This window comes from Salminus brasiliensis, chromosome 1, assembly GCF_030463535.1.
Source record: "Salminus brasiliensis chromosome 1, fSalBra1.hap2, whole genome shotgun sequence".
Lineage (NCBI taxonomy): Eukaryota > Metazoa > Chordata > Actinopteri > Characiformes > Bryconidae > Salminus > Salminus brasiliensis.
In genome coordinates this window covers 88,734,474-88,761,148 of record NC_132878.1, presented here as the reverse complement: position 1 = coordinate 88,761,148, position 26,675 = coordinate 88,734,474, and the positions used below count along the sequence as shown (strand labels likewise).

At 40.3% G+C, this 26,675-nt stretch overlaps 2 protein-coding genes and 1 non-coding gene across 4 annotated transcripts in view; 1 reads left to right on the top strand and 2 right to left on the bottom strand.

The window, feature by feature from the left end:
* The first annotated feature begins 1,279 nt into the window (after positions 1-1,279).
* LOC140538206 (U1 spliceosomal RNA) lies at positions 1,280-1,441 on the top strand. Its single transcript, XR_011977720.1, has one exon. It is a non-coding gene; the product is annotated as a U1 spliceosomal RNA (small nuclear RNA).
* A 463-nt stretch (positions 1,442-1,904) lies between these two features.
* sqlea (squalene epoxidase a) lies at positions 1,905-12,236 on the bottom strand. Its single transcript, XM_072659153.1, has 11 exons — positions 11,875-12,236; positions 10,797-11,055; positions 8,884-9,061; positions 7,625-7,721; positions 6,869-6,982; positions 6,408-6,579; positions 6,164-6,259; positions 5,462-5,604; positions 5,087-5,183; positions 3,426-3,513; positions 1,905-3,275 (listed from the first exon to the last, which is right to left on the bottom strand). The coding sequence occupies exons 1-11, from the start codon at positions 12,136-12,138 to the stop codon at positions 3,083-3,085; spliced, it is 1,701 nt and encodes a 566-aa protein (XP_072515254.1). The 5' UTR covers positions 12,139-12,236; the 3' UTR covers positions 1,905-3,082.
* Positions 12,237-13,052: 816 nt separating this feature from the next.
* Positions 13,053-26,675, bottom strand: part of rnf144b (ring finger protein 144B) — a 33,053-nt gene continuing 19,430 nt past the window's right edge. The window contains exons 1-14 of one of the 2 annotated variants that reach the window (XM_072692285.1): positions 25,975-26,063; positions 25,636-25,712; positions 24,486-24,558; positions 22,019-22,134; positions 21,238-21,263; positions 21,012-21,149; positions 20,798-20,907; positions 19,289-19,384; positions 19,119-19,202; positions 17,659-17,785; positions 17,473-17,578; positions 16,690-16,872; positions 15,058-15,132; positions 13,053-14,968 (exon numbers count right to left, since the gene is read on the bottom strand). In XM_072692285.1, the coding sequence (XP_072548386.1) occupies positions 14,885-14,968; positions 15,058-15,132; positions 16,690-16,872; positions 17,473-17,578; positions 17,659-17,785; positions 19,119-19,202; positions 19,289-19,384; positions 20,798-20,907; positions 21,012-21,149; positions 21,238-21,263; positions 22,019-22,134; positions 24,486-24,558; positions 25,636-25,712; positions 25,975-26,002 (1,323 nt within the window). In that variant the 5' untranslated portion in view covers positions 26,003-26,063 and the 3' untranslated portion in view covers positions 13,053-14,884. Of the gene's footprint in view, positions 14,969-15,057; positions 15,133-16,689; positions 16,873-17,472; positions 17,579-17,658; positions 17,786-19,118; positions 19,203-19,288; positions 19,385-20,797; positions 20,908-21,011; positions 21,150-21,237; positions 21,264-22,018; positions 22,135-24,485; positions 24,559-25,635; positions 25,713-25,974; positions 26,064-26,675 lie in introns of those variants that run through there. The other variant, XM_072692286.1, reaches the window with a different exon arrangement.

Genomic DNA, 26,675 nt, shown 5'->3' with positions numbered 1-26,675 from the left:
AGTGGAGATGCTCAGAGCATCGTCGGTGTGGCCTGACCTGGAGAGGTGTCGGAGGCAGGCATACTCACAGAGCAGCATCTGGGACTGTTACGGCCTGGCCTGTGGGGCGTTGAAGAGCAGCTGGAGAGATTAAGCAGGTGGTGATTCAGAAAATTTGAAGCTGTTCTTTGCCTGCATAAATTAATTTCATTCTAGTATCAGGCCTCGGCTTGACTGATTTCATAATGCGATGTCTTTTGGATTATTGTTATCGCTGCCATCATATACAGTATATGTGCACAGTATTGTGCAGAGGTTTACTGTAAAACTCCAGATCACGTTACAACAGATGCAGGTAAACATTCACACAGTAAAAAGGAACAAGAATTTCTCATTCTGAAGAAAGTAGTTGAGATCTTTTGAGCTAGTCAGAAGAACAGAGCTTGGTTCCAGGTTTCTCCTGGACGCCCCCTCAGCCAGCACAGCGTGAAGGTGTTCAATTCCAGCAGCAGCAGCAGCTCACCTGATTTACCATCATTAAGCCCTGATTTACCAAACCAGGTGTTGGATAATCCCTAGAAATAATACAATATATTTATATTTATGGCATTTATCTGACACTTTTATCCAGAGTGACTTACAAGATTATTCATATTACAGAGGTGGACCAATGTAGTGTTAGGAGTCTTGCCCAAGGACTCTTATTGATGTAGCACAGCAAAGTCACCCAGACCAGGAATCGAACCTGGTGTAGTAGCTCACTGGCAGGTGGTGGTCTTAACCATTGCCAACCACAACCACTAATATAGACTCTCATGCAAAGAGCGTTGGAGATGTTTTAATGAACACTGTGATTTTTATGCATGTTATTAGTATTTATTTTAATTTTAGTGTTTTTTTTAGTAAATGAACACTTACTACCCAGATAAGGAGCTTTCCACGTCTAAACCCGCTGCACAGTACTGTGTGTATATATAAAAAGCACAATTTGAATACTCCATCTGCTGTTCACTATGCGATGAGCAGACCAGTGAAAATAGCCGTTTGGACATCACTTCTTAGTTTCTATTCTGATTCCTCTACAGGAAACAAAACAGAACTAAACTATGGCATTTAATGCAAACTTCTAATTTCTGTGTATTTGTTGATTTAAAGAGAACATATTAAGTAAAAAAACAAAAATGTGCTGTGGCCTTCATACAGTCCACACTTGTATGTTTATTTTTATCCACTGTGTTAAACTGAGCAGATGAACAGGCATGTTTGTTCTCTGTAGAGGATTTGTTCATTTGGGGAAAGTCTACCTACCTGGCAGGGCGTATACCATGATCACAAAGGTGGTTTGCCCAGGTTGAGGCCCAGCCATTGCACTTCGGTTGTGCTGACTCTTGCAAATTCCCCACATGTGGGATGCTTGACTGCATACTGTCTGGTAGTGGGGGGCTGCATTTGTGTCCTTCTATAGGGGGGCTGCTAGCGTGTATGTGTGTGCTAACTGCACAGCTGACAGAAGGTGTCCACGACAAATGACAAAAGGTGAAAGGTGGCTGTCGGCTTTGACCAGGGGTACACAAACCTTCATGACTGTAGTTTCACATTACTTTAAATACAATCTTCTCACACTGACCTACATTTACAACAGTTAAGGTTTTTACCATTTCAGAGGTGTAAGCTGCAGTGACCTTCCAGGGATGTAGCAGAGAATGGTATGAAAGGTATATAAGGTATAAAGCGCATCAGTACATTTACAGTAGTCTGGCAGCCTTAGAGTGCCATCTTGTGGAGGCTTTCTGTAGAGCAAGGACAGGGGTTAGCACAGCCATGCATTTCTTTCTCCTTCAAATGACTCCTCAATCATCTTTTACAGACAGACAAATCTGGAACACTATCTTAAACATTTTGGTTTATTTGACACGATGTAGAGAAAAGCAAACTGTACTTTTTGAATGGATGCTTGTGCATAAACACAACAGGGTTGCACAGCTTCCATTCAACTTCCATTCATTGCTGTACGCTCATGGAGATTTCACACATTGCTCTCAACATAGGTTTTTTTTGCAGTCCTTTGACCATTACAACATCTGCATACACAGTGTTTGGTACATTTACAAAGATATATATACCTCTTTCATAATTGCTTTCTGATTGTTGTAGTTTAAAAAGAAATGTCACCAAGACTTTAGACAGTCCCTCTAAAGTCCCATAAAGAGAGTGGATTTGTGTGAACTTGTTTCCACTTTGATACAAAAGAACTGGATCATAACAAAGCAGAAAATGATGTTTCTACCTGTTTAAAACATGGTATAAAAATGAACAAAATAAGTAAATGTAGCAATGGCAAACAAATCCAAACAGATGCAAAAACAGATATTCACTTATCACCTTAAAATCAGTTAAAGCAACATTATGCAGCATTTGTACGTTAAAAAAAAACAACTTCAAGATCATGTTGATGCTCCACTGTCTATATTGGGAAGAATAACTTCTCTGTCAGTCATTCCCACTCTGAGCCAAGACGCTGTGTAGTGCTACATAACCTCATAGTAGTGTCATAGTAGTGTGAAATCCTGTAAAATCCCACTCTACCGCCTCCATATGTCCATATGCTTCTTTCACTTTCAGCTTGTCAACAAAGGCACGTGTACAGCTGTCCATGAGGGGGGGCGCTCAGCTGTAAGGGGAGCCCAGGAGCAAAAAAAAACAATTCTCGCATAATGCTGCTTTAAGTTACGATACAATAAAGAATTCCACAATCACAGCATTATAGCAGTGTAATATATGATTCTTCTTCAGACTTTTGATTGGTCAGTCTGCCTTTAAAAATATGCTTAAAAACACCCAACTGCATTAAAGCTGGCTGATTGACAGGAAGAGTAGACTTAAGGCCCCTGGTTCCATTTCATCGTGATTGGGCAGTTGAGCTGTCTAAGGGGTAAACCTGTCATAAGGTCCGGTTTAAGGCACGACTGGTTCATATATTTGTCTTTATGATATTTTTGTGGGTTTTCTTTTTCCTTTATTTACAAAAATAGTGCTCACAGAGCTCTGTGTATGAAGGCAGGTCAGAAGAGAGTCTTTAGTTTGGCCTTATGTACTGTTGATTTCAGTACACCAGGTACTTCAGCTCTGAATAGATGAGGGGAAACATGACAGCACAGGCACGGTACAGGATGGCCCCACTGTTTAGCAGAGCCCGCGGCATGGCCAGCCACGACTCCGACTTGAAGCTGAAGTAGACGGCGTAAAAGGCCACAGCGAAAAAGTGCCCGATCAGAGTCATGGGCTTGGGTGACAGCCTAATAAAAAAAAATATATATATATATATAATCACACAAACTTCCCTCAGCTCTTCAGACAGCTGGTTTGGCTGAGCTGTCAGTGGTAACACTGAAACTTACTAAAATTACTGTGATTATTTTTTCATTATGCTCAGTTAAATTACTTACACAGACAGGAGTCCTATGGGTCCATTAATACATTCCCCACCCAGCTTGAAGTAGTGGAAGCAGGCTCTTCTAAGCCGGTGTAGAGAACCTGAAATAGGAACTCATTAATACAGTCTCACGTGTCTCTACAGTCTATTTAAAATTAAAACACTCCCAGTTTTAATATACACTACATGTCTAAATATTTGTGGACACCCCTTCTAATGAATGAATTCAGCTACTTCAAGTTGCACCCTTTGCTGACACAGATGTGCAAACACACACACACACACACACCGCTTCCTGGCCTTACGAATGCTCTTGTTGCTAAATGCAATCAAATCATCACCTGGACAGTAGAGACATTCCCTGGACAGTAGAGACATTTACTCCAACAAAAGCAGTATAAACTGCTCTTTTTTTGTTTGTTTGTTTTGGAAGAAACAATGAGCGAGCAGGTGTCCCAATACTTTTGTCCATATAGTGTAGTTGTGGTATTTCATGCCATGCTACCAAGTGAACCATCGCATGGATGTGTGATGTCCAGATTAAACTTTGTCCAGATGACTCTTACAATGCATCATCATGATCCCCTGTTATGCAGAGTCTATCTGGTGTCTGTAACAAAGTATTTCACCTAAAATTACTGATGAAAGAAGCCACTTAGCACGTTGGGTGTAACGACACAGAGCCCACAAATCCATTCAACTCACGATGCATGTTTCACAATTCGATATTAAATGAAGTAAAATGATGCCCTTCATTTATTTGTGTTGTGTGCAAGCTGTACTTTAGCCTGGCTAGCTTTCATATCTGAAAATGGTTCTCCTTAAAAGCCATCAAGAAGCATACAGGTATGCACTGTATAGTACATACACACTACTGGTCAAAGTTTTAGAACACCCCCAACAGTTTCAGCAGTCCGCTGGCAGTGCTGCATGGCCCAGGCAAGGCTGCTTTGTGTGTTTTGCCATCTTAGCAATGACTTGCTGCCACTCCACTGGCAGTGTGAAGCCGAGCCACAAGGTGCTGTCAGGTGAGCCACCTATCACACAAGCTGTTGACTCTCAGAAACCTGTCTTCTGATGCTCTGATGTGGATTTGAGTATGTCAGACCTCATCCTGTACCAGACCACTTCCGTTTCTTCCAGTCTCCAAGCGTCTTTTAATGGTGTAGGAGACTGTACTCACCACTCTGACTCTGTGTGGAATTTAAGGAAATATCTACACTCTTATAGAGTTATTATGGGCTGTCTTTTTGTAGACATTGTTATAGCAATCCAGACGTGCAGTGTTGTGTAAATACTGTGGTGGAGCGTGCAGTAACACTGTCTGCTCCAACTGCTGCAGACCTGCTGTGAGTTGTTAACCAGTGACGTGTTCCCTAACAGGCCCTTTTTAAACAATGTATATTATTTAAGTTTTTAGGTCATTTTAATACCCTGAAAGCCCTGATATTTTAATACTTATCTTTTGTATCATTTCAGGTCATTGGACTTGATACCATTTTGTTTACTGGACTTGAAGTGCTTAAATGTCAATCAAAACTGGAAGGTGCTCTAAAACCTCTGGTAGTGTTTATATAAATCCTACAGGAGGGAACTGTGTGAGTTCTAAAGACGCCACCCGGTTTTATGGTCAAACCTGACAGAATCTGTTGTAAAACAGTGAAGTAGACGTACTGTCTGTGGCAGCGAACAGCTCATACAGGGCCTGGGCCAGAACGTTCACGACAAACGAGTGTGAAGACTTTCGCTCCCAGTGGAATTTCTTCTTTGCCTGTTGAACAGAACAGTGAATTAGTCAGCGCTCCTCCTCATTTCACTGTTTATTCCTCTTGGTAGTCACACAGGAGCTTGTGTATGATGCATCCAATTGTACGTATAGTGCCAAACCTGCCAGTTGTATCAGGTATAAGCAGCTTACACACCTCCACAATATCTTACACAATAGATAATGAGACCGCTCCTTGTGTGTGTCTGAAACCCCTCGTTAATGTAAGTGCTTGGTTCCAGTTCAGAACTCCAGCAACACATCCAGTGAGGTACTTCTGTTACCTGTAGCATTGCCTGGTCATCGTACAGGTCAGAAATGTTCCTGAGCAGGGCTCTCCAGATCTGAACGTCATTCAGCACTACACTCATTCCTCCTCCAGTCAGAGGGTGCCGCATGTTGTAGGCATCTCCCAAGAGCAGAACCCCTACAAGAGACGACACACAGACGAAATTATTTATAAAATAAGAGCTGAGCCGTGAACAATTCTTTATATAAAAAAACAGCATAAATCTGGTGGCGACTTTTTGTTAGGACTGTTCTCAAGAACAAACTTAAGGCAATTCATATTGATAAATAAGGCTCATTCCCACAGGTCCTATGTGCAACATACACAAATGCCATTTCTTTTAATACATTTAATACATGTTTGGTGTTTAAACTTTGCTCCTTAACTTTAGTGCTGGAGCTCTGAGGCTAAAGCAGCTAACAAACACTAGAAGAAGTCAACAGTCCCTCAAAATCTAAATCATACAAACAAGATGTGCAGGATTCAGAGTCAAACCTTCATTCAGCTAAAGGCTGTGAGGTGTGTTTTAAGAAGTAACCCAACCCACATCAACAAGTCTGTGCGACCATAATGAAGAGCTGGATGTAACTATTGAATTATAGTGTTAATTAGCACCAGGCCTTAAAAAAATTGGACACCAAACATTGAAATTGATTGAAACTGTGGGAGAAACCTCCAGACCCACCAGCTCACCGACCTGGTTTATTCACAGGTGAAGGTGGCAGAAAACTTGCAGGCATTGTCCTCAAGCGGTCATTCTGCAGGGCAAGCATGAAGGGCTCCTGTAAGTGCTCTGCAGAGAGAGTTAAGAACATAAGATCACCAATAACAAGCACAAAGTATGCAGACGTGTTCCGGTGGTGCTTTTCAGGACACTGTGATCTCTGTTTTCACTAAAACCAGAGGAGACAAAGGAAAAGTAGACTAAAGGTCCGCTTTACCTGGTAGCTGAGGATAAATTCTCTCCACCATGTATGCTGAGAGATCACGAGGCATGTCTCCTCTGATGTCCACCAAAACTCTGGTTTCATTGGAGGAGATCTGGTAGATCAGTACTGGACTGGGGTCTGCCAAGACCAGCTCTGCATGGTTGGCTTTAAACTGGGGGCAGTCCTGAGAGACAAATCAGCCATAACATCAACATCACCTTCAAGATCTGTTCACTGTTCACTTGCTGCCTAATATGTAGATCCAGGCCCTTGACAGATGCCACTGTAGATGAAGATAATCAACGTTTTTTACTTCACCCGTCAGAGGCTGGTCAGTGTATAACTGAACCTTAACACACAGTTTAAGAAATCCCTCATAGAGCTCTCATGCACCGTGAAATGATTGAAAACAGCAGCTGTTTTTGTAAAGAGGAAATAGTAGGATGTAAAATGCTCAAAGTTCTTCATGCTACCTTCATTATGCATCCAACAAAGTGTGAGGACACCTTGACCTTCCCTGAGATGAGGTTCTTGCGGAACTTGGAGAAACAGCCGTCAGCGACTATCGTCAGTGGAGCAGAGATCTCCTGATAAACAGAAAAACAGTTTTATGAAAAATCTTAAAAAGCTGTTCTGTTGAATATTGATTTTTCTAGGCCAAGTTTTGTAAAAAACTAATATAATAAAATAATAATAATAATAATAATAATAATAATAATAATAATAAAAGGATTAACAGTAATAAATCTAACTATAGATACATACACTATATGGACAAAAGTATTGGGACACCTGCTCATTCATTGTTTCTTCCAAAATCAAGGTTATTAAAAATAGCTTTTCCTGCTTTTATTGGAGTAACTGTATTTTGTATTATATTGTATGTGCTGTATTGAGCAACAAGAGCATTAGTGAGGTCAGGATGTTGGATAGTCACCACCCCACTTCATCCCTAACTTCCCAACTTAAAGAAAACACAGTTTCACTGCTCCACAGCTCAATGCTGGGGGGCTTTATACCCCTCTAGCCTACGCCTGGCATTAGGCAGCATGGTGCCAATAGTTTCATGTTTATCTGCTCCAGAGAGTCCTATTCTATTGGCAATGCTTCTCTACAGAAACTAGACAAACTGTGTGTGTGCATTTGCACATCTGTGTCCACAATGAGTGCATTTATAAGAAAGGGTGTCCACAAACATTTATAAATATTCACAGACATGGTATGATTACCTTGATTTTCCCAGTGTCCTTCTCCCGGTACTGAATTCCTGTCACACAGCCATCCTCTTCCTCAAGACTGGTCACTGTACCCTCCACAAACGTTACACTGCAAAAACAAGAAGACCATCAGACCCCTTTCTTTACTAGCAGCTCACAATAGCAGCCCCTTTGCAAAGTGTCAGAACCGCTAAGATATAGTAAATGTATGGTATGGCTTGTGTCACTTGACTCTGCATGATTTGTTAAGTGCATTTGTAAGTCAGACAGCACCAAACAGGAGGGAACTGCACACTACCAGAAATTCCACTTTAATGGAATGAGGCCTGCTGAAGTGGCTCAGCAGGTTCCAGTGTAGACTCATTTCACATGTTCGTCTCAGAATGAAGGATTATATACTGTATCATCACTGTCAAACTCTTTTGTGTGACAGTGATTTTTGCCCACTTTTACTGTTTGACCTTCTGTAGGTTAAATGTGAATATTTTTTACATTGTGGGCAGATTTAATGATGAATGACCAATAGAAATGCTCCAAAATGGCTTGGAATAAAAGGACTTTTACATTGACTTACATTGAATGTAAAAACTGTCATTTTTGAGATACAAGGTTTTTGTGTGACAGCGATGATCTGCTACCATTCACTGTTAGAAATAGTTTGATTTTAGTAATCCTGACAGTAACTAGGGTTACACCACTATATTGGATTTGACCAAGCAAATGCTGTCAAATGAAAAACATGTATCTCCAAAACAGTGACTTTACAGGAAAAGTCAAAAATGCTCTTAACTTTGAATGTAAGTCTATGTAAAATAATTGTGTATACTGTATTGTATTCCATGTGATTCAGAGCATTTCTATTGGTCAATCCATTTTAAAATTATTAGAATTGTGTACTGAGCAGCTATAGGGTTCAAACCATGGAAAAAAACTGAAAATGGGCAAAAATTGAGATGTTTTTTACTGGACAGCAGCAACTTAAAGATAATCCAACTTCTACATTTTATCTGCACTAACAGACACGCATCAGTACATATTTCCCATATGAGTGCAGCCCTAAATAAAACACCTCCGCTTAATCCCTCAGAAACAGGGTTGGTCACCCCCAAACGCAAATCAGAGGGCTTCAGTTCTGGACACCTACTGTGCACAGTCTCAAGGCTTCCCTGTGGGGGCTCAAGTGTGTTAGAACAGGGTAGAACCACACTATGCTCAGACGTGTGTCCTGAGGACTGCAGGACCTGTGTGTTCTGTGTTCATCAGGACCTTACTTGGGCTCTTTAAGAGCAGCCTGTCGCAGGCCCATGATAAAGCGACCGTGGTGGAAGGCCCGGCCGCACTGGACACCGCACACATCTTGGGGGTATGGAATCTCCACCTCTGAACAGCTCTCTCTGTCATGGACTACATATCCACTGACCACATGGGCGTCCACACCTTCTACTGCATCTAAGGGAACATCAGGAGGGAGTAAGATTAGTAAAGAATTCACATGTAGGCCAACTTTTAATGAGGTTTCGGCATGGTTTGGGTCAGGAGGTGAGTGTGTTCTGATACTCACCTGCTTTAGACAGGTGAGGCTGCTTTCAACAAGCTGTGTTTGCTTGTAGAAACTCCAGATCACATGTATCACAGGTAAACATGAATACAGTAACAAGGAACAGCACTTTCTCATCTTGTGAGCTGATTTCTCCTGGACGGCTCCAGCCAGCGCAAGTGTCTATTTACTCAGTTAAAGTGATCCAGGCATATTTTAATGGCTCGGTTATCAGTCCTGGTTTTAACCACAGTATTCAGCGCACCATCTGGTGTCCTCAAGGTGCCATTAACGGATGTTATTAAGGTAAATAAAGGAGTTGAGAGTTTGCAGTGTGGAGTTATTGTACAGTGGAGCATAAAACCATCAATGAAACGCTCTGTTTTACCAGCGGGAGAACCGCACGCCTTTCTCTGTTTATAAACCAGCACTGAAGAACCCATTCAGAACTGAGTGGAGGCTAACGCTAATGCTAACACACACATATGCTATAGAAACCCAAATCACACACAGCATGTTTACCCACTATAAACCAGTTATTACACACCAGTAGACCAACAACCACAGATATCGTCCAGAGTGTGTACCACTACACACACACACACAGGAAGTGATTAGACTGCAGTGTTAAAAGGAGCTGGGAGCTGATTGGTTAGAAAGGAGAGTCAGACTGGATTATAAGATATAAACACTATGAACATCATTTTAAGAAAAGTCTCGACTAATCTGAATCAATCAGCCCAGAACGTGTCATTATACAAACTGAGATTGAAAATAAAGGATTTTCATGAACAGATTTGTCTGCTCTAAATTGTAGGGCTGGATTATTAATACAGGCACAAAGATTGGATCGTATCGGCTGATATTCGGCAATAGGAGATTTAGATCAGATCACTGTGTTCATTAAAACATCTCCAAAGTTCTCCTACGATGCGATACGATACGATACTTTTATTGTCATTGCACAATGTACAACGAAATTGAGCAGCAATCCTTAAGGTGCTTAAACATACAATAATACAATAATACTAGACTCATGAGAGTCTAGTATTATTTACAGCTATCATCCAACACCTGGTTTGGTAAATCAGGGCTTAATGATCAGGTGAGCTGCTGCTGCTGCTGCTGCTGATGGAGTTGAACACATCCATGCTGTGATGGCTGGACTGGGGGGCGTCCAGAAGAAACCTGGAACCAAGCTTAGTTCTTCAGACTAGCTCACAAGATCTTACTACTTTCTTCAGAATGAGAAAATCCTGTTCCTGTTTCCTGTATTTATGTTGACCTGCACCTGTTCTAATGAGATCTGAAGCTTCTAGAGTAACACTATTGCTGAGGGAAATGTTTTTAAATAAAGTGCTTAGGTGCCTAAAACCTCTCTACAGTATATATATATATATATATATATATATATATATATATATTCCAGAATTTTCAGGTGTAATAAATGATATCTGTCTTGCTTGTGGCTCATGAACTGTATTGGCTATCAGTGTTGTAATCATTAATGCAGCGTTTGTGCGTGAATCATTAATGGTTACCACTTGTCTTCAAGTTGAGGGTCAATTTTTTGCTCACTGGCACCACCTCCCACTCATACACAACTTAAGCTGCCTTTTTTTGTAAGTGTAAACTGAGCCCCCTTACCCTCCAGCCCCAGCTCTCTGAGGGTCCGAAAGCCGCCTGGCTGTAACAGTTCCCCAACGATTCTGTCCGGCTCCCGCAGGTCCCTCTCCACCACAGTGACCCTCCGACCATCCCGCGCCAACACAGCTGCCATTGCTGACCCCAGAACACCCGCACCCACAATGATGACCTCTGTCCCATCAGAGGAGGGGTCGGCTGAGGCACTGCGGTCTGTGTTCAGAGAGGATTTAGCTTCTGCTCTCTTCCTCCGCTGAACTCTCTAATGAACAGAGAGAGAGAGAGAGAGAGAGAGAGAGAGAGAGAGAGAGAGAGAGAGTGAGTAAAAAGTTAGAAAGAAAAGAAAGGATGAAAGTGAGAGAGTGAGAGAGAGAAAGAGAGAGAGAGAGAGTGAGAGAGAGAAGGAGAAAGAAAGAGAGAGAGAACGAGAAAGAGAGAGAGAGAAAGAGAGAGAGAAAGTGAGAGAAAGTGAGAGAGAGAGGAATGAGGGAGAGAGAGTGAGAGAGAAGGAGAAAGAAAGAGAGAGAGAGAGAGAGATAAAGAGAGAGAGAGAGAGAGAGATAAAGAGAGAGAGAGAGAGAGAGAGAGAAAGAGAGAGAGAGAGAGAGAGTGAGTGAGAGAGAGAGAGAGAGAGAGAGAAAGAGAGAGAGAGAGGGGGAAAGAGAAAGAGAAAGAGAGAGAAAGAGAGAGAGAGAGAGAGAGAGAAAGAGAAAGAGAAAGAGAGAGAGAGAGAGAGAGAGAGAGAGAGAGAGTGAGAAAGAGAAAGAGAGAGAGAGAGAGAGAGAGAGAGAGAGAGAGAGAGAGAGAGAGAGAGAGAGAGAGAGAGTATGTTAACACGAGCTGCTGTAGAAAAGCCAAAGGGAAATGAACAGTAGACTAGGTTAGTCTAACCTCCTCAGTCACATTCACTCATCTGCACTGAGGGCTCATCCACACAGCTCTCCCTGCCTCCCTGCCTGAGGTCCATTAGACTGTCGACAGGGTTCAATAAGACCCTGCTCCCTGTAACTACTGCTGATACATATGGAGCAGACTGGAGATCAACAGGGAAGAGGAAATCAGCCAGATCAGATCAACTCACCTGTTCGCCGCTCTCAGGTGTTTGTGTACGGCTGCAGGTGTGTGTCCTGGTGAAGAGCTTACTAGTGAGAGGTAAGGCTGACAGGACCTCCAGAGCCAGCTGTGAGATCTGAAGGGCTTTCAGTCCACGGTAGCGGCTGATGGTCAGCAGAGCGCTGACAGCGACCAGCCCCACCACCGCCAACACCACACAGCCATTACTCACGATGAAGTCACACTTCTTATACACATAGGTGAAGCTCGCTATACCCAGGAAAGTCCACATGGTTGTCCTGATCAAATACGAAGCTTAAAAAGGTGATAATAAAAAATACACCTAATAAAAGTACAGAAATATCTCACACTACAAAACTTTACAACAATTTCACGAATAAAAAAAGTCTCAGAAAAGTTTAAAAAAAAGTTGTTTCCTCTAATTTAAGTTATAAATCTTAGCTCGTTTTTTAAAAAGCTACTTTTTGACATTTTATTTTGATAAAATAAGGATTAAAATATGAGCAGGTCCGCGGTGTGGAGCAGCGGCTGATTCGAGCCGGTGAGGATGCTGAATAATTTATGCTAATATCGAGCGCCTCTATTGGCCGTCTGTAGGCGCTGGCGTCCCTCCTCCACGACTCCAATTCGACCAATCCGCGACGGTAACGCAGTGAGCAGAGCTCACGCTATCTGGCCATTGGCCAATCGGAGGCAGCTGGTTGGGGGACAGACAGCAGCAGCGGTAGTATGATGTGATGTCACGGGAAAGAGGACGATGCTCCTCAGGACTCGATCATCTTCCACTTTTACTGCAGTTTTACTGTATTCAGACTCTCAGTAATGCAGGATAGTGTGCTGGGTTTACTGTACACTTGATATGTGCTCAGTTTCCACCTCCACACTAGATCTTCACTACTTTTCACCATATACCCAGTCTCTACCCAGTCGATTTTCACATTATGAGACACTGTTGACATTATAATCTATAATCCTAATCTATAATTCATCATTTTCCTCTGTTTTGGAGGTTTGGCTTTTATACTTATTAAATAGAACAATATAGCATGTATTTTATATTATTATAAAATTATTATTATTATTTTTTTTGACAGGGAGGGAATAAAGTATGAAAAGGTGAGTGAAAGTAAAGAAAGAAAGAGCTGAGATAATTCTGAGATAATTCATCATAATCTTCCAGTTTTATTGTATTTAGACACTGACAGTACATGATAGTGTTGGCATGTATTGTATATGTCGTATTTTCTGTATTTCTATATCCATTCCAGATCTGCTTCCATTTCTCTGCATTTCTCCAGTATGTATACACTGCTTTTCATATTATTGCTCTCTGCGGACATTGTAATCTAGACCCCATATATTCTATAATCTACATAATCTATTTTTTTCTATTATTAAAATTTCTATTATAATCAGCAGCATATGTTATGTATGAAAAAAGGAATATAACCTTATAACTCCATAATCCTCTACTATTATTGCAGTTTTATTAATTTAGATACTCTATTATGTAATACTTGGCAAATATTGTACACATCTTATTTGCATAACCATACTAGATCTGCTTTAATTTCTATGCATTTCCTGCATGCATAAGATGCTTTTCATATTATTGCTCACTGTTGACATTATAATCCTGATTATCAATATTCTACAATATAGCATTCTGTAATCTTCTCCTATAATCTAGTTTTTCTGTTATGAAAATGTTACATTTAAAATGATTAAACAGAACAATATAGCATATGTTATACACATATACATTTTTGACAGTGAAGAAAGAAAGAAAATCACATCACTGTAATAATATTCCTCAGGGCTTCATAATCTTCCACTTTTACTGCAGTTTTATTGTATTTAGACTCTCAGAAATATGTGTGTTAGTATGTATTGAAGACTTGCTGTTTGCTCTATTTCCACCTGTATACTAGATATACCTTTATATCTCTGCATTTCTCCAGCATGTGTTTATTGCTCAGTGTTGACATTATAATCTACAGTATCCATAATCTTTTAACTATTACAGACATTTATAATCATTAAACAAAACAATTCAGCGTATATATTATACATAAATGTTCATGCTATGTATTATTGATGGATGCTTTATCATTGTTAGTGTATCTTTAATTTACAACAGCAACTTTCTATTTTACATGACAACTCAAATCACATATACACTATATGTCCAAATGTTTGTGGACAGCCCTTCTAATGCAGATGTGCAAATTATTCAAATTATTCTGTAGAGAAGTATTGCCAATAGAATAGGACTCTCTGGATCAGATGCTGCCTAATGCCAGGCGTGTATAAAGCCCATTGAGCTGTGGAGCAGTGGAACTGCGTTCTCTGGAATGATGGATGGTGCTCCATCCAATACTTTTGGGATGAATTCGGGAGTTGAAGATGAGGTGGGATGGTAGGGATCATCCAACATCCTGACCTCACTAATGCTCTTGTTGCTGAATGCAATTAAATTCTCACAGCAATGCTCCAAACTCTAGTAGAAAGCCTTAACTGGACAGTAGAGACAGTTACTTCAACAAAATCAGGATAATACCTGACATTTTTTAATACCCTTGATTTTGGAGGAGCCAATATTGTTTATATAGTGTATATACAGTCTTGTGCAAAAGTTTGGGCACCCCAGGTCAAAATATTAATTGAACAAATTGTCTACAGAGACTCGGTTCTGCACAGTAATTCAATATAATTACTGTTTATTTGCTTAATTTGACATGTTAACATTTTTTTTTATCTATTAAATTCAGTAAGTAAAGGGGAATTGTGCTCTAAAATGGAAATAGAGTGATTATATTTAAGTTTGATTACTGTAGAGGATTTGTTCACTTAATAATACTTAAAGAAAATTAAACAAAATTATTTTTAACTAACGGCACTCAAAGTTTTACGTAAGACATATAAGCAGCATGGCATAATCAATGATTAAATGTTAGTAAGGATTTCAGACATAGACCCTAATTTAACAAATATCCTCCATACAACAGATCACTGTGTCACACGTAATGATTTAAGACAGCTTCATATTTTTCCTGTTTCCCTGATGTGACTTTAGGTTCTCCGTTTTGCTTGATGAACTCCTGCAAACAAACAAAAGCACATTAATAAGTGAACACTGAGTGTCTGGAAAGGAAACACGGGTAATGTAATATGTGACACAGAGCCAAACCTCCAGGTCTTCCAGTGTCGCACTGCCCTCTTCCACCTTCTGACCGATCCCATGGCTGAAGCTTACGTAACGATCCTACACAGCACAAACCCCACCACAGACCATGAGCTGTATTAATGGTGTTAATGAATGAAGGATCCTAGACCAGTTATTTTATTCAGATATTTGAGATTCATGGGCACAGATTAAAAGCTTTCAGGGTTGATTATAAAACAAAAATAACAGAAAAATCAAAAATACAAAAATAATCAAATAAAAAAAGCAAAAGACATTCAAGGAACCCACTTCTTTTACTAATAACCCAGTAATTTATGTGAGTTTATACCAACAATAATCATACTTTCATTTTACACAACCTTTTCCAACCTCTCTTCACTGCTTAGAATTAAACAGGCCTTTTTTGTTATTGTGATGTACTATATGTAAATGACCTCTGTTTTGATAAATCCATTCAGAAAGCAGAACAGAGTGTTTGTTGCGACATGATAAATATACATAGTACATAGAATAGAATATACAAGTAAATATACATAGAATATACAAGTAGTTACATTTTTTCCATAAAATGTTTTGCTGCTTAGTTTCCATGCATTCTTGGTATGGACTGGAATGGTCCATTTTGAAGCTTCAGCAATGTTTTCATACTATATCAACTATTATTTTTGTCAGCAAGGATAATTTTAATGTTAAATTGTCCAATGCAGCATTATGCATTTTGCTCCTGGGCTCCCCCTACAGTTGGGGAGTGTAATTCTGTTCTATTCTTAATACACAACATGCTTTGAGCTCCCCCTCATGGACAGCTGTACATGTGCATTTGTCGACAAGCTGAGAGATACAGAACTGCCACTAAAAGTGAGAGAAGCATGTGGACTGAAGCAGTAGGGTAATATCACAGGATCTTACATGTGAATAAATATGACTGGTTACACAGCATTACTCAGTTCTGGCGAGAGGTCTTGTGCAGCTCCAGCAAAGTTACATAGACCCTGTTTACACCTGGTCCCTTCATGCTTCTTGAGTATCAGGATTATATCAGAACAAGACACAAATCTAAAAAAATTAAATCAGATACAAATCTTCAGGAGGGCTGAGATGCATTTAAGCCACGTTACAGCAGTGGAAACACACCTGTCATCCAAATACACATTCAACAACCCAAACCCCTCCCAGTACAACACCAGTAATAATTAGCACTATTTGCATATTTTGTCTCACACAGCAATCAGATTTCAGTCTGCCTTACCAGAGATTTGACTACTGTAAAGTGTAAAATCAGGTGGCTAAAATCTTACCAGGATACAATCCAGATATTAGTCACATGAAGTGACCAGGGTTATAGTGCAGGAGCAGCGTTCTGACCCGGAGTAGCACTGACAGAGGTGCTATTCTCCCTATTACAGTCAGTGGAGCATCAACATCAGATTGAATCTGTTATTTTAAGGTAAAACTGCTACATAATGATGCTTTAAAACATAGCCATTAATAAACTTTATTATTAAACGTGCATTTCTGCCTACTCAGGCCTTCATTAGGACACATACACACACTGGCACATAGTGGCGGAGACAATTAGCACTTTCAAATAGCTAATAATTAACCAAAGCAGAAGCAGTAACCTGTAGCAATTACCTGCAGCATTTTTTGCATGACTCCCTCCTCAATGATCTTGACTGCATTTCTGAGACCCCGAGCGAAAGCGTCCATGGCAGCAATGTGAGCAATGAACAAATCCTCCAGGTCAGTCGACTCTCTTCGAACCTTGGCATCGAAATTTAAACCTCCAGGCTGTAGGCCTCCCTGCTCGATCACAGCCTGAGGGTTTGATCAACAGTGTTATAAAGAATCCTCAGTTCACTGCATGCTCCATTTTCCTTTAATACACTGAGCTGGCAATGAACAGGGATCACCACAGGGCCGCTGGCCAGATGTTATTTGAGTGGTGGATCATCCTGTGCCCATAGATCACAACATGGTAGCAGCATGGTAGCGTAAGTGCATTAAGCACAGCAGTCAGTGGTGTCCCAGGCACGTCTTGGAGTTATCTATAGTAATAGTCAGTCCTTAGATTTTGCATATATGGTCAATTTCTGACCACAGAGTTACTCTTAGCTGGGTATTTTTTTGGATGGTAGACCCCCTCTGAAACTAGCAGCGACTCTGATGGGTGTAAAAACACCAGCAACACCACTGTGCCTGATACACTCCAACCAGTGCCACACATACTACCATGTCAGTTGTACTGACAACAGTCCAGTAATACTGGGTTACTGGAATTCCTATGGTGGTTCCCTTCCACTGATGTACAGGACAGAACATGGGGGTAAGCCGTGCAAACCAGTAAACTAGCAGCTCAGTGTATTCTGAAAACTGCAGAAGTTCAAATCACACTTTACGTAAAGTTCCTAAAACCACCTTCATCACTATGGTTGTATTCCGGATGTCCATGGGAAACTGATCCGTGTCCCAGCCCAGATCAGGAGACCCAGTGTTTGAGTCCACAGAGCCCAGCATGCCAAACCTGCAACATATACACACATAATCTACTACACAGCGTCCACATTTCCAACAAATGGCAGTGAATAATTAAGAGCAACGCACACAGAAGCCATGATGATGTCGTGCTCATAGGAATGTCCAGCCAGGGTGGTGTGGTTGGGCTCAATATTAAGCTTGAAGTCTTTGTCCAGTCCGAAGTGCTTCAAAAAGCCAATAACACTCATTGCATCTGTCAGAATGAACAAGTACAGACTTAAATGTCAGTGATAGTGTCTCCACATGTGGTCAGTACCTACCAAAAGTTCTAGGACAACTGGTGAACCGGCAACAGGGTCATGGGCACCTAAGGCTAATTGATGCTAATGGAGGCCTCACTTCACAACTTACAGGACATACCACAGGACATCTCTATACACATATATATATATAGTATTTATACATATACATATACGGATTTAATCCCCTCAAAAGCAATCTGATTACAAATTACAGTTAGTTTGGTAAGTTACAAATTATTAGACTATAAAATATAATGAATACTCAATAATGTAATGGTATTAATTACATTAATGGTACAAATGGTACAACTTTAATGGTCAACACCCTGTGCTACATTATGTCAGTTATTATATTTTTATGGGGTTATGTGCTCAGTGATATTACATTTTGGGTAAATATATATTTATAGAATATATAAGTATGTATATATAATATATATAATATAGAATATATACATTATATAATATATAAGTAACGCAGACACTTTTTTAAAAACAGTTTTACTACAAACCAATATGTTCTTAAGGTAAATTAATTCTAAATTAATTCTTTTTAATAAATAAAAATAAAGTAAAAATGAAAACCTTGCTTGGGGACAAATTCAACTCCTTCAGACTGGTAGTTGGTAGAACCATGATTTTCTCCATGTTGTTGGTTGGTTGGATGTCAAACTGTGGACTTTGGTTTGTAGACTTCGGTTTGTTTGAATTTGATTGTAGGACATTCAGCATTTTTCAAGATTCATCCAGAATCTTGGATATTATTGTGTAGCATGTTTCTGTATGTGCATGTCTAGAACTTTATTTCTAATAATCTTAGAGAAGGCTGTTTGGTCTTTTCACAGCTTTCCTTCAGAGTCACAGTCTGGCCAGTGGTACCTGAATTAAGGGGGTCTTTTATTTTTAATGATTCACAGATAGAGCACAACTGTACATAAGACATATCTTCGTTAGGGCAATATTCTTCATCTGAATACCTCCACACTTTAATACTGCAAAGATGACCTCTGCTGTGTGTTTAATGCATATAATGACAATAAACAATCTGAACTGAATGTGTTGGATTGTCGGTCATTCACTACACTGGGAGCCAATGATGAGGCTTATCATGCTCAAATGACAACACATCCACAAAGATGATGAAGTGGATGTCAATGCATTAATACTTGCAGTATTTCATGCTTAGGAGTGCTTAGTATGTCATGCGTACTAGTCTTAAGTTGTATTCCTTTAACACATTTAAGAAGCATTTTCTTGCTTATTTAAAGAGTAAACAGGGCTTACCGTAGTCATACTGGTGTTTGCATGGTTCCTTCGGCTTCGGCTCAATGAGAAACTGGCATTTCAAGCCAATCTTTTCTTTATAAGCTACAAATAAGACATAGGTTAGCATATTTTGCTAGTAAAACCAGGCCCATTAACATGTCACAGGAAGTCTAAATGCTACTTCGTACCCACTGCCATTTTGAAGAAGTTGGCCATGTGCTTCAGTTCAGCTGCTACGTCTGTGTTGAGTATGGAGAGAAAGCCCTCCCGGCCCCCCCAGAACACTGCTCAGACACAAGCAGAAAGACTGTCATGGTCAACACAAATAACCGAGCCACTGAATCCTGAATGTTGTTAGTGATTACATTATGAGTGCGTCAGAACATCAACCATCTACATGTAGAACATCAACCATCTACACAAGAACTGGTATTTCTCCTGGGCTCCCCCTATAGTCGGAAAGTGGAATTTGCAACCATTTGAACCAGCGTGGTCAATCAATTGTTGCCTAAATTCCACTTCTTAATTTCTGTACTGGAGCTACAAGGCTAACATAACCACGATATACTGAAAATCTATATCCCAGCAATTAGCTCTGTGCTAGCTGTATGTCTAAATCATCACATACGAGCCTCAAACTGCATGCCGTTGTTTAGGTAAGCTATAAAGTGTTCTGTCACTGTATTACACATTGTTATCCATATAAATGGACACAATTACAGTGGCATGTAAAAGTTAAATAGCATTACACTGCTATTAAAGCCACCCTCTTTTTATCCTCAAATATTTTACAGACAGTGTGATGTTTGTTTCCAGATTTTAAAAGATTTGTTGGTATTTCATTTCAATTTATTCTTCCTCCTTCCAGTCAAATGTTCCTTTTGCACTGGCTGCAACACAAGCCCAAAGCATGACTGATCTACCCCTGTGCTTAACAGTTGGAGAGGTGTACTTTTCAGGAAATTCCACACCCTTTTTTCTCCAAACATACCTTTACAATGTATGTTTTAGCTTCATTAATCCACACAACTTGTTTCCAAAATGCATCAGGTGTGTTTAGATGTTCTTCTGAAAAGTTCGGATGCTGGATATTGTGGTGCAGGAATACAGGAACATTTTTCTTCTGAGAACCTTTTCATGAAGGTCAAATTTGAGCAGGTGTCGCTGCACAGTAGAACAGTGCACCCCCACTCGACAGCTAAATAAATCTTCCTTAGTGTCTCTTGCAGTCAACCAGGGTTTTGGTTTGCCTTTCTAATTTCCAGAGTGCTAAGCAGCTGCAGGGACAGAGGTTGCTGACTGTTGGCACAATGTTTGAGGAGTTTCATAACAATGACTGGGAATAAGCTGTAGACCTAACAAGCTAACTGACGTCTGACACCTTGGTAAGAGTTTCTGAGTACCAAACAAAAATAACACACCAACCTGGCTTATAATATTGAGAAGAAAATGACATTTTAAGCTATTTGGAGATCAGGTCATATATTATTTACTTAACTATTCACAGTTACAGACATTGCGACCAGAGGTGCCCAAACGTTTGCATGCCTATGTACAACATAAAGCAAAAATGACTTGCTAGCTACATTAGCTTCACAGCCTCAGGGCAATTTTGGGTAGTAAACGTGACTGATTGAGTAGAGTAGGGTAAGGGGATTTATGTCCCTTCTCAGCACAACTGCAAAGCCTACTCTTACCAAAGTTTTCGGCCCCCAGCTTCTTGGCTATCTCTAGACCCTTTTTCACCTGGGCTCCAGCATAGGCCAAAACATGGCAGTCTGGGTTAGTGGAGGCTCCATTCATATACCTGCAGGTGTACAATACTCAGAATCAAGTTTCTAGGTAAAAGGTTGAAGAATCACAAGTGTCTTTAAGTGAAACTAACACAGACTGGGATCTAATGGGTCTGACCTGGGATGGGCAAACAGGTTGCAGGTGATCCAAAGCACCTTAACTCCTGTCTGCTTCTGAAGCTGCAGAGCCCGGTCTGTTATCTCATCCAGGTTCTTATTGGATTCCTCCAGAGTGTGGCCCTCAGGGGCCATGTCCCTAAAACAGACACATTTGCACTTACAGAAGACCCAAAAACTTTAATCTGAGTGACTATTGAAGGACTTATATAAAGTCCAACACATACCTGTCATGAAAAGTGTAGTACTTCACCTGGAACCAAAAAGGAGGTAGTGAGCTCTTCAACTGTATTAATTTGGTTAGCTGGTTTATTTTTTACACATGTAAATGAACGTAATAAGGTTTACATTTAAATAAATACTTGGCAACATAAATGCTTCATTACTATTTCGGTGGTGCCTTAAATGAACAGCCCTCTATAGCTCATGCGGTGGTCCGGTGTCTACTATAGGAAAATGAGATCCCCTTTTAAAATCGTGGTTTCTCTCAAGGTTTCTTTCTCTTGCCACAGTCGCCTTTGGCTTGTTAAAAAGAGGCTCAGACCCAGATTTCTGAGAAGCTTCTTTGTGATCACATTCATTGTGAAAAGCGCCATTTAAATAAATCTGAATTGAACTGAACATCCAGGTGCCAAGTGGCAAACCTTCTATGAACACCATTTGTAGAATCTTCTGTAGGTCTTTTGCTGTTACCCTTGCATTCTTTTTTGCCTTTTCCAGCTTCATGCATCTCCTTCTATCTTATGAGTCATGGTTCGCACCAAACAGTCTTGCTCAAGAAGAAGCCAGGCTTTGTGTGCCTTTATCTAATAGGCAAAGCATGTGTGAAGTCCACACTTCCAATCTCATCTCCTTGATTGAAACACCTTTTGCCAATTAGGCCTGTGTCGGTGCAGTGACTCAGTGGTTAAAGCACCCGGCTATTAATGACAGGGCTGTGAGTTCTGGGTTTTAACCCTCCTCATATGGTTGTCTTGTAAAAGAAAAGAAATAAAGGAACTGCCGTACACCAAGTTTTATGAAGAACTCAAAGGCTGCACTGAGTCTTTTCTTCGCTATCTCCATATCACTGTCCCCCTCGTTCCACGGCCTGCGGAGGGTGGGTGACCCAAATGGGTCTGCACCTGATGGAAGAGTGAATGAAGCAGATTCATGTCTAAGGTAAGGATGGGCGATATGGCAAAGATGTAACATCACAATACATCATGTCACCAAACGTAACTCGATATTCAGGGCTTCTTGAGGATTGTGGAAACGATGGAACTATGATGTTAAACAGGTCAAAGTGAAACAAGCTTTTGATCATCATCTCGTATTTCCATAGAAACGTCTTCCAAGAATTTTGACTAGGGCTGCAAAATCCCGGGAATTTTCAAAGTAGGGGAATTAACGGGAATAAAATGGGAATATTTGAAGCTAAAGGTAAGAAACTTACACACAATCTTGGCCAAAATAATTAGATATGATACGGAATCTGTTCCTCAGTGCCAGGCACATTACACATTACACAATGAAGGGCTACTGAGAGCACACACCCCCTGCATTTACTGTTCATTCCTCTATCACATGCATATCACAGCATATGTCCAGATGATTTCTAGAAACCTGACACTCAGCACTAGCTTGTTGGAAAATACGCTTTATTTGATTTGATGTTAATAAAGAATAAGTAATAAGTATTCATTCTTGGTTACAGAAACCGATTGAGGCAAAAAATATAGGTAGCTAGCCTATGCTGGCCTTGATAAGCTAACCTCCTGCTAGTCTGCTAGTCTTGGTAAACTAGTCTCAAATGAAATTAGCTTATTAAACTTTTCTGATTTATCAGACAGCGAGCAACTGTGAGATTACACCTGGATTTAATAGTGTCTTGTTTCAGTGTTTTCACTTTAGGCAGTCCTTTGCTCCAAATGTGTGCTTTCAGTAGTGGTGAGTGTCAGACTTCTAGAAATCACCTGTCCCGAGCTAAAGTTCCCATGGAAAGTTACCGGTAATTTACTGGAAATTTATCTGAAAATTTCCACCCCTTTGTAACCCTAATTTAGAGCCCTTCAAGCTTCGGAAGACGAGCGTCCAGGCTTTTTTTTGTCCTGCACCAAAGTGGTGGAACGAGCTTCCCCTGGGTGTCCAAACGGCAGAGTCGCTCGCTGTCTTCATACGCAGACTGAAGACCCACCTCTTCCCAGAGTACTTGGACGAATAGCAGAGTACTATGTCACCTTATTGTCGTGTGTTTAGTAATGTCTAAAGCTTAGCGGTATCTTTGAACTATTAGTCTATTCTAACTAGCTGAGGTTATTCTTGGGAAAATAGCAAAGCATTTTGTAAGTCGCTCTGGATAAGAGCGTCTGCTAAATGCCGTAAATGTAAATGTAAATGTAATTTGGACCGTATTCAGACAGAGATTTCTCCAGGTTCACCCTAAAGACCCTGTTGTTAAGCCATAATGCAGCTAGTTATGGCCTGCCAGAGGGCCGAAAGTGTAATTACAAACTTTTATTGCCAAAGTATAGCCCCACCAGTTTATACAGAAGTCCCCGTAGTTACTAAATAATACCCCTACTACACTACACTAAAATAAATCACAGACTAACATTAAGAGCTGACCTTTACCATCAGCTACTAAAACTCACAACAAAAAATGCAAATGCTTCATTTATTTTTATTTATATTCTTGACTCGACTCAGTCCTGCCTACTCCTGGTGTCTGTCCTGACTGGGACTTGATGTGTCTTACCCTTGGTTCCACCTCTAGTGATTTTGATTACAACACTACCAACTATCCAGTTACCATGCAGCGAATGTTGTTGTTTAAAGGAGGGCTGGGCGATATGGTAAAAATGCCATTTCACAATATTTAAAGACATTTATACAATACACGATATTTACCACGATAATTAGTCATGCAGACAAACTTCACCAGTAGCTGCATTTCCAAATACTCCCCCACAGTACTTTATTTTACTCCACCTAATGAAACAGGACTACTCACACTCTCTGTAGTTGGTCAGTATTCTTTAAGCACTGATGATACAGATGATATACTAATAAAAGCATGTTGTGTATTTTAATAACACAAAACCTCCTCCAGTCCAGTCATATTAAAACAAGGACATAAATAAACTGCTTCATTTCAGTAATATTTGCTGTCATGCTGCCTCCCACGATTCACTGCCAGCAATTAACTGAGCTAACTCTGCCCCCGTCCACAAAATATCTATTATTTATAGGCAGAGTGTTCCCAACAGATCCCGCTTTTGTGCCCCACTGATGAGAGCCATCGTCTGTGGCGGCAGGCAGCTGTGTTACGCATCTTGAGTATGCTAATGGTGCTTGATGCTTGTTCATTTAAATTGCTCTGGCCTTTCAGCCCCGCCGCTTAACTGCCAATTGTCTATTGAAGGAGAAGCTTGTACGATAGTAATTACTGCACTGCATACTGAACAGGTCTGCAGTGCTGACGGAGCCTTCTTACCAGTTCCACAGAAGGAGTGCCAGTAACACACAGAGAACCTGAGCCAGTCTTCCATCTGTCTGCCCAGCAAAACCTGCACACAGAGAGCATTCACTGGCCACTTTATTAGAAACACCTACCTTTTTCTTCCACACACTGGACACTTTATTAGAAACACCTACCTTGTGATACCACTCACTGGACACTTTATTAGAAACACCTACCTTTTTCTTCCACACACTGGACACTTTATTAGAAACACCTACCTTGTGATACCACTCACTGGACACTTTATTAGAAACACCTACCTTTTTCTTCCACACACTGGCCACTTTATTAGAACCCCCTACCTTGTGCTTCCACACACTGGCCACTTTATTAGAAACCCTCACCTTGTACATTCACTCACTGGCCACTTTATTAGAAACCCCCACCTTGTACATCCACACACTGTCCACTTTATTAGAAACACCTAACTTGTACATCCACTCACTGGCCACTTTATTAGAAACCCCTACCTTGTACATCCACTCACTGGTCACTTTATTAGAAACACATACCTTATTCCTCCAATCTGGTCACTTTATTAGAAACACTGCTTTGGGTCTTCACTCACTGGCCACTTTATTAGAAACACCTACCTTGTACTTTCACTCACTGGCCACTTTATTAGAAACACATACCTTATTCCTCCAATCTGGTCACTTTATTAGAAACACTGCTTTGGGTCTTCACTCACTGGCCACTTTATTAGAAACACCTACCTTGTATTTCCACTCAAATCTCACCTAGGAGCTTCTCTGAGCTGAGAATCTGACCAAATGACAGGAGGGTGGCTAACAGACCAGTGCAACCTCACTGGTCTCTGAGACCCCTCTCAGTGGCTCACTGCGTGCTCATTGCTGATCACAGGACTGTGGGCTTAATATCCAGATCTGCAAGGCTGCTACTGTTTGACCCCTGAGCAAGGCCCTTCACCTCTCTGCTGCATGACTGACCCGGCACTCTAAGCTGGGATATGTGAGGGACATAATTACGTTGTGTATAAGTCTGATGACAGTAAGGGAAGATTACTTTACTTTACACAGCACACCTGGGCTCCAACCCCTCCATGAGGCTCACATGAGTGTATAAAATGTGCAGCCAGGACCAGCTCCCCCCCTCTGCTTACCTCTGTGGCATTGTAGTGTTTGAAACACAGCACTTCCTGGGCACTGGCATCTGGGACATAGGGAATCTTGGAAATCCCTTCATAAAGAAAACAGGAGATGTTAAACGCATAACAGGCCTCTGCTCACTTCTTCAAGCTCCTCTGGGACTGCAGTTCAAGCGGAATCAGGTAAAAGCAGCTGTGCTGAGCTTCAGGGTCAGGGTGTGAAGTTCATGCTACTGAATGAGTTTCACCAAAGACCACTTTCTGTTCTCGTGCCACGTTTACTGCACAGATGTTACAGTATCCCAAAACTTCAGCAAAAACCTTAAACTCAATCGTGTAAAAGCCTCAATTTACCTGTGAAAAATTCTGTGTTGGTCGACATGTCAAATTCCGCCTAGTTCTTGTCCTGCCCGCTTTGTTTTTCACCGTCAGTCCCGCACTGAGCCGCAGGGTGTCACTATTACCCCGTGTGGATTTCACATGTCTTCCACACTGGCAGTAGCTCGTAAGTTCAATCGTAAGATCAGTCTTATTTATATACTATAACAGTTTCATTATTATTCATTTTATACATCTTTTTATTTTTTATACAGCATTTTATTTATATACTATAACAGTTTCATTATTATTCATTTTATACATCTTTTTATTTTTTATACAGCATTTTATTTATATACTATAACAGTTTCATTATTATTCATTTTATACATCTTTTTATTTTTATAGTGTTATATATATATATATATATACTATAACAACTAGTTTCATTATTAATAATTTTATACATCTTTTTATTTGTATACAGTATTTTATATATATACTATAACAACTAGTTTCATTATTAATAACTGTATACATCTTTTTATTTTTATACAGTATATTATATATACACTATAACAACTAGTTTCATTATTAATAATTTTATACATCTTTTTATTTTTATGCAGCATTTTTTTGATATACTAACACAAATAGTACCATTATTAATACTAGTATTATTATTATTCAAATAGTTTTCTGCCGTTAAAATCACAAAGCATCAGTACTTTTTAATG

Coding starts and splice junctions, on each gene's coding strand:
- sqlea (XM_072659153.1), bottom strand. CDS start 12,138: ATGTGGACTTTCCTGGGTATAGCGAGCTTCACCTATGTGTATAAGAAG. Junction 9,062..10,796: donor CAGAGAGCTGGGGCTGGAGG/GTAAGGGGGCTC, acceptor ATGTTCCCTTAG/ATGCAGTAGAAGGTGTGGAC. Junction 6,580..6,868: donor TTGTTGGATGCATAATGAAG/GTAGCATGAAGA, acceptor TTTGTCTCTCAG/GACTGCCCCCAGTTTAAAGC.